Here is a 4,266-nt window from a genome sequence, read left to right on the forward strand (position 1 = left end):
AAACATATTAAATTTTATATAAGACCTTCGTCGTTACATCATCTTGTAAGTGACTTAAATGCGACGTCTTTTAACTCTCTTACGAAACTAGAACTAGATCTAATCATATACCAATACGAGACACTTGGAAAATTGTTTTTCGTCTAAATCTGACACCTCTTGCGCGATAAGTAGAATGTATAATACGCGCGCGGTTCTATCATTCTAATCGCGAATCTCGAATTTCTCTAAAGAATGTCTGACATATCAAGATATAATATAACATACAGATACACTTGAGAGTCAATGTATGGCTGAGATACATATATTCGAAGAAAGATAAGATACTTTAGGGAATTTACTCGAGGTCTTTTGACTCTTTTTAAAATATAATTATTATTATAATTATTTCTTCAATCGTATCGCTGTTGTTTATCATAATCCGTCGATAAAATAAGCCTGCCTGCCTGCCTGAAGAGTAAGGTCTGTAGTGCGTGCCCGGTTTTGCATTTGCGTATCTTCAGTCAAAATGAGTCATAATAATCTCAAGTAGCCAGTCTTATCGACTTGGAGTTGAAGATATATTATAATCGCTTTTTCATACGCGGATACATACAGAATTATTATAATTTTTTTAATATCTTGATTGACATTATCCTTTTTTCCTCGGATATCTTTGATGCGCTTGGCGCGTTATCTTCTTCGGAACGATATTTATCTAACGAGTCTGCTTCCTCGAAAGGCGATAATATGCATAATAATATGAAATTATTTGTCCTCGCGCGCGAAGGAAATGAAACGTAGCCAATTCCGTCAGCACACTCGGAAAAGAGAGATTCTTTTCGCTTTTTGGCGTTGAGTTCCTCGGGTTGAGTTGCTCAAGGTTGCTAGTGGAATAAAAAGCGATGATTTTAATCTTGCAGTCCCAACGCGATATGCCACATGCGTCAAGTATATTATGTTCCGCTTGTCAAAATTTTCCTTAGGGAAGACAATAAATGTTTTATCGATGCTTATTTTTTTTATCTTTTTTTAATTCTTAAGACCAGAAAAAGATTAAAAAAATGATAGGAACGAACACAAGAAGAGATAAATATTTGTTCTTTTATCTCATTGTTTTCTTTCTTGTTAAAATAAGTCGTTACGACGAGAAAAAAAGCTGCATAATAACGCAGGATAATTAGAAAGATACACAAGACAATGCAGTTAAAAAGATCTTAAGTAGACGCGACGATCGTTAAATTCTTTATCGTCTTTACATTGGAGATAAAGATATCAGGTAAACAAATAGGATTTTATCTTCTGTTGTTCCTAAAAAAGAAAATACACATAATCAATTCTTGAACCAGAAAATCGAACCGCGTGCTTTCTCCTCGAGCGGGTTGAACACGCACGTTTTCCCACTCGCGTTTTCCGCCGACGGGGGCGGGGGCGGGAAGGAATCGCGCCGATCACCGAGACGGCGAACCGGTGTGGTCGATCGCATATACGGGGGAGAAGACACCCAGTACATTGACCGCGAGATCGGAGACCTTGAACTTCCTCCGAATCGCAATCGCGAGCTCACGTTCCTCGCACGTGTTCGACCTTACGAGTGCGTGGGGGAGGGGCGACGAAGGGAGAGAGGAGAGGGAGGGAGGGAGGGAGAGACAGAGAGAGATATATAGTTGGGGTATATGTCGTACGTGCGCGAGAAAGAGAGAAGGAGAGAGCAGGAGAGGACTCTCAAAATATTACCTCGTATCGGGAACGGCTTCGTCTGGATGGTGTCCGACGTCGGCGGGGTGTAATCCGTGTAATGCATCTCGATTTGGGAGTCAGTCATACTATGCAGAGCTGATCCGTCTCGCCGCGAAGGAGGGTGACGACGCGAGATGGGGAGAGTGACGGAGAGCGAACGGTTTGCGTGCATTCATGCGCGAGCCAACCCCGAGAACCACGCGCACCGTACCGACTACGCGTACTGACTGGTACTGACCGACCAGGAACGAGCACGAACGACGGACGGTCGAGAGACGGCCGCCGCCGCCGCCGCCGCCGTCGGGTATCATACGTCACCTATCAGAGCGGCGCGGTGGCAGGGAGAGACGCTCGGCCAGCTCCGGGCCGGGTTAGGTCTGCGATAATCGGAGCTGTCGCATTCTGTCTCTCTCTCTTGCGCGCGCGCATGATTCACGTTTCCGGATTGTCACAGCCCTCTTCTTGAGGTGTCTTGAGGATTCTTCCCTGATAAAAGGAATAGAAGGGTCTGTTACTAGGCAACCTCCTTCATAGGCAATGCAGGGAGCCTATGGCCAATATCCAAATCCAATAAATCCAATTAAGAAAGATAATCAGATATATGATTAGTTTCCGTAGAAACTTTCAAAAATTTCTAGCCCAAACAGGTACATACACGTCACGTGCAGACTCAGGCTACTGCGACGTGCAATGTGAATTGTCACAGCCGCGTCGCCATTCGCATTCACACACATTCACGTGCCGGTAGGAATGATGTTCCTGGTCGCTCTGTCTAAGTCGTAGTTAGAGATAGGTTTTTATAAGCTGCATTGTTACGTTCTCTGCATTTAGAATGAAATAATATATAATGTAGACTCTGGAGAGGAAGAAATGGAGCAAAGATAAGAAACACAAGAATCTGCTATTGCTATATATATAAAAAATAAACCCGAAAAATTTATATTATATTTTATGTTGAACTCGAGTCCAAGTCTCCATGATCTGTACGATCATCCAGATTCAAGCAAAATGTACCTCCTGAGGCATCTCCTGAGTGAGATCAATTCAAGAATGCAGTGTATAGTGACACTGTGTATATAGCAACAGTTTTCAGTCATATAATTCCCTCTTCCTACATTGAATAACAAAAAATTAATAATTCGTTTACATTAACGGAATAGTACTTATATGCATATACATATATTATTAATAATAGTACCCGAATTAATCGTATTATTAATTAGTTCAACTAAAAGGGCAAAATATAGCCGGGCTCGAGGATGGATTAAAGGAAAATTACCGAAAGAAGATTTCAAAGATTTCCTTGCATTGTTGAATATCCTTCTCTTCTATCTTCTTTCTCTTATTTCCCCCTTGTGTTCTATACAATACACACACACACAGACTATAGGGCACGGGAAGGAATGTGAGCAGAGAACACGGTAAGTAAAATGATTGATTAGTGAGCAATGCTATAAAAAAGTGTAAAATATTAATACATCCATAAGGAGGTAAATAGGCATTTTAATACCTATAAAAAAGAAATTACGTGAAATATAATTTTATCACAATTGAAAATATAATATGAATGAATATTAGGGGATGGTGACTAGAGACATACATATAAGATGATTAAAAGCTTTTAATTAATGATAGACACCAGGTGTATGATGTCTATTTGGCAGGCACTTATTTATTAACACCTCGTATACATGATTCATCTGCTATTCTGCTCCAATAATGCGTCGCTCCGCAAGTCCGTGAGCACTGAGCATAGGCTGTCATCTCTCACATGGCAGAGTTCCGAAACTTATCGCAAAAAGTCGGAAAACCTTTTTGACCACGATTACATCCAACTGACAAAATAAAGTTATAACTATTTCTTTTTATAATTCAAAAACTAAGCTTTGGAAAAAATTTCGGAAAAGGAAAAATCGTCTCAGATTTGAGTTCGAAATACAACATTTCAAGATTGGCTGCGTTTTGCCGAATCTCTGCTTAGCTAAGCACAAAGTAGCAATTGAAAGTAGCAATTTATTGGTTCTTACCTTTGGATCCAACCAATTGCTACCTTTCGCTTTGCTAAGCAAAGGTTCGCCTGAACGCAGCCAATAAGTGATACAGGATTCTATTCGACGGCTGCTCCGCTGTGACCGCTGTGCACCCGCTTCGTGAGTTTCCGAACGCCCAGTTCCGTGTTCGGTCCTGGCTGCGTCGAGCAGCGCCGAACAGCGCCGAACAGCGCCGAGGCCGCCGAGTCGCGAACGAGTGCGCGGAGCAGAGCGCGAGCCGCGATCGCGTCTGTTGCTGTTTGTGCGTGCCGTCCGGTCCGGAAGATTAGAGCGCGAACACGTTGTGTTGACGGGCAACGGGCTGACAGCTGGAGCGGACCTCGTATTTCTTCCTTCATCTTTTTCCGCCGCGCCGAACATGATAACCGTCGTTCGACGGGCGACGACGCGCCGGACAATCCCCTAGACGTAGACGAATCGGACTATAAATATCGGAAGGAGCACGAGGCGCGACGGGGATTTAAATTTGGATCGTATATCGAGCGGCGCCGCGGCG

General features: G+C 42.8%; 1 protein-coding gene across 2 annotated transcripts in view; it reads right to left on the bottom strand.

Annotated features, from left to right (window-relative positions):
- Positions 1-2,026, bottom strand: part of LOC112464584 (6-phosphofructo-2-kinase/fructose-2,6-bisphosphatase 1-like) — a 7,220-nt gene extending 5,194 nt beyond the window's left edge. Inside the window, exon 1 of one of the 2 annotated variants that reach the window (XM_025031661.1) lies at positions 1,717-2,026. In XM_025031661.1, coding sequence (XP_024887429.1) covers positions 1,717-1,891 — 175 coding nt within the window. In that variant the 5' untranslated portion in view covers positions 1,892-2,026. The remainder of the gene's footprint in view (positions 1-1,716) is intronic. The other variant, XM_025031662.1, reaches the window with a different exon arrangement.
- Between the last annotated feature and the right edge of the window lie 2,240 nt (positions 2,027-4,266).

Source organism: Temnothorax curvispinosus, unplaced genomic scaffold, assembly GCF_003070985.1.
Source record: "Temnothorax curvispinosus isolate PA1 unplaced genomic scaffold, ASM307098v1 QBEX01014331.1, whole genome shotgun sequence".
NCBI classification, from domain to species: domain Eukaryota; kingdom Metazoa; phylum Arthropoda; class Insecta; order Hymenoptera; family Formicidae; genus Temnothorax; species Temnothorax curvispinosus.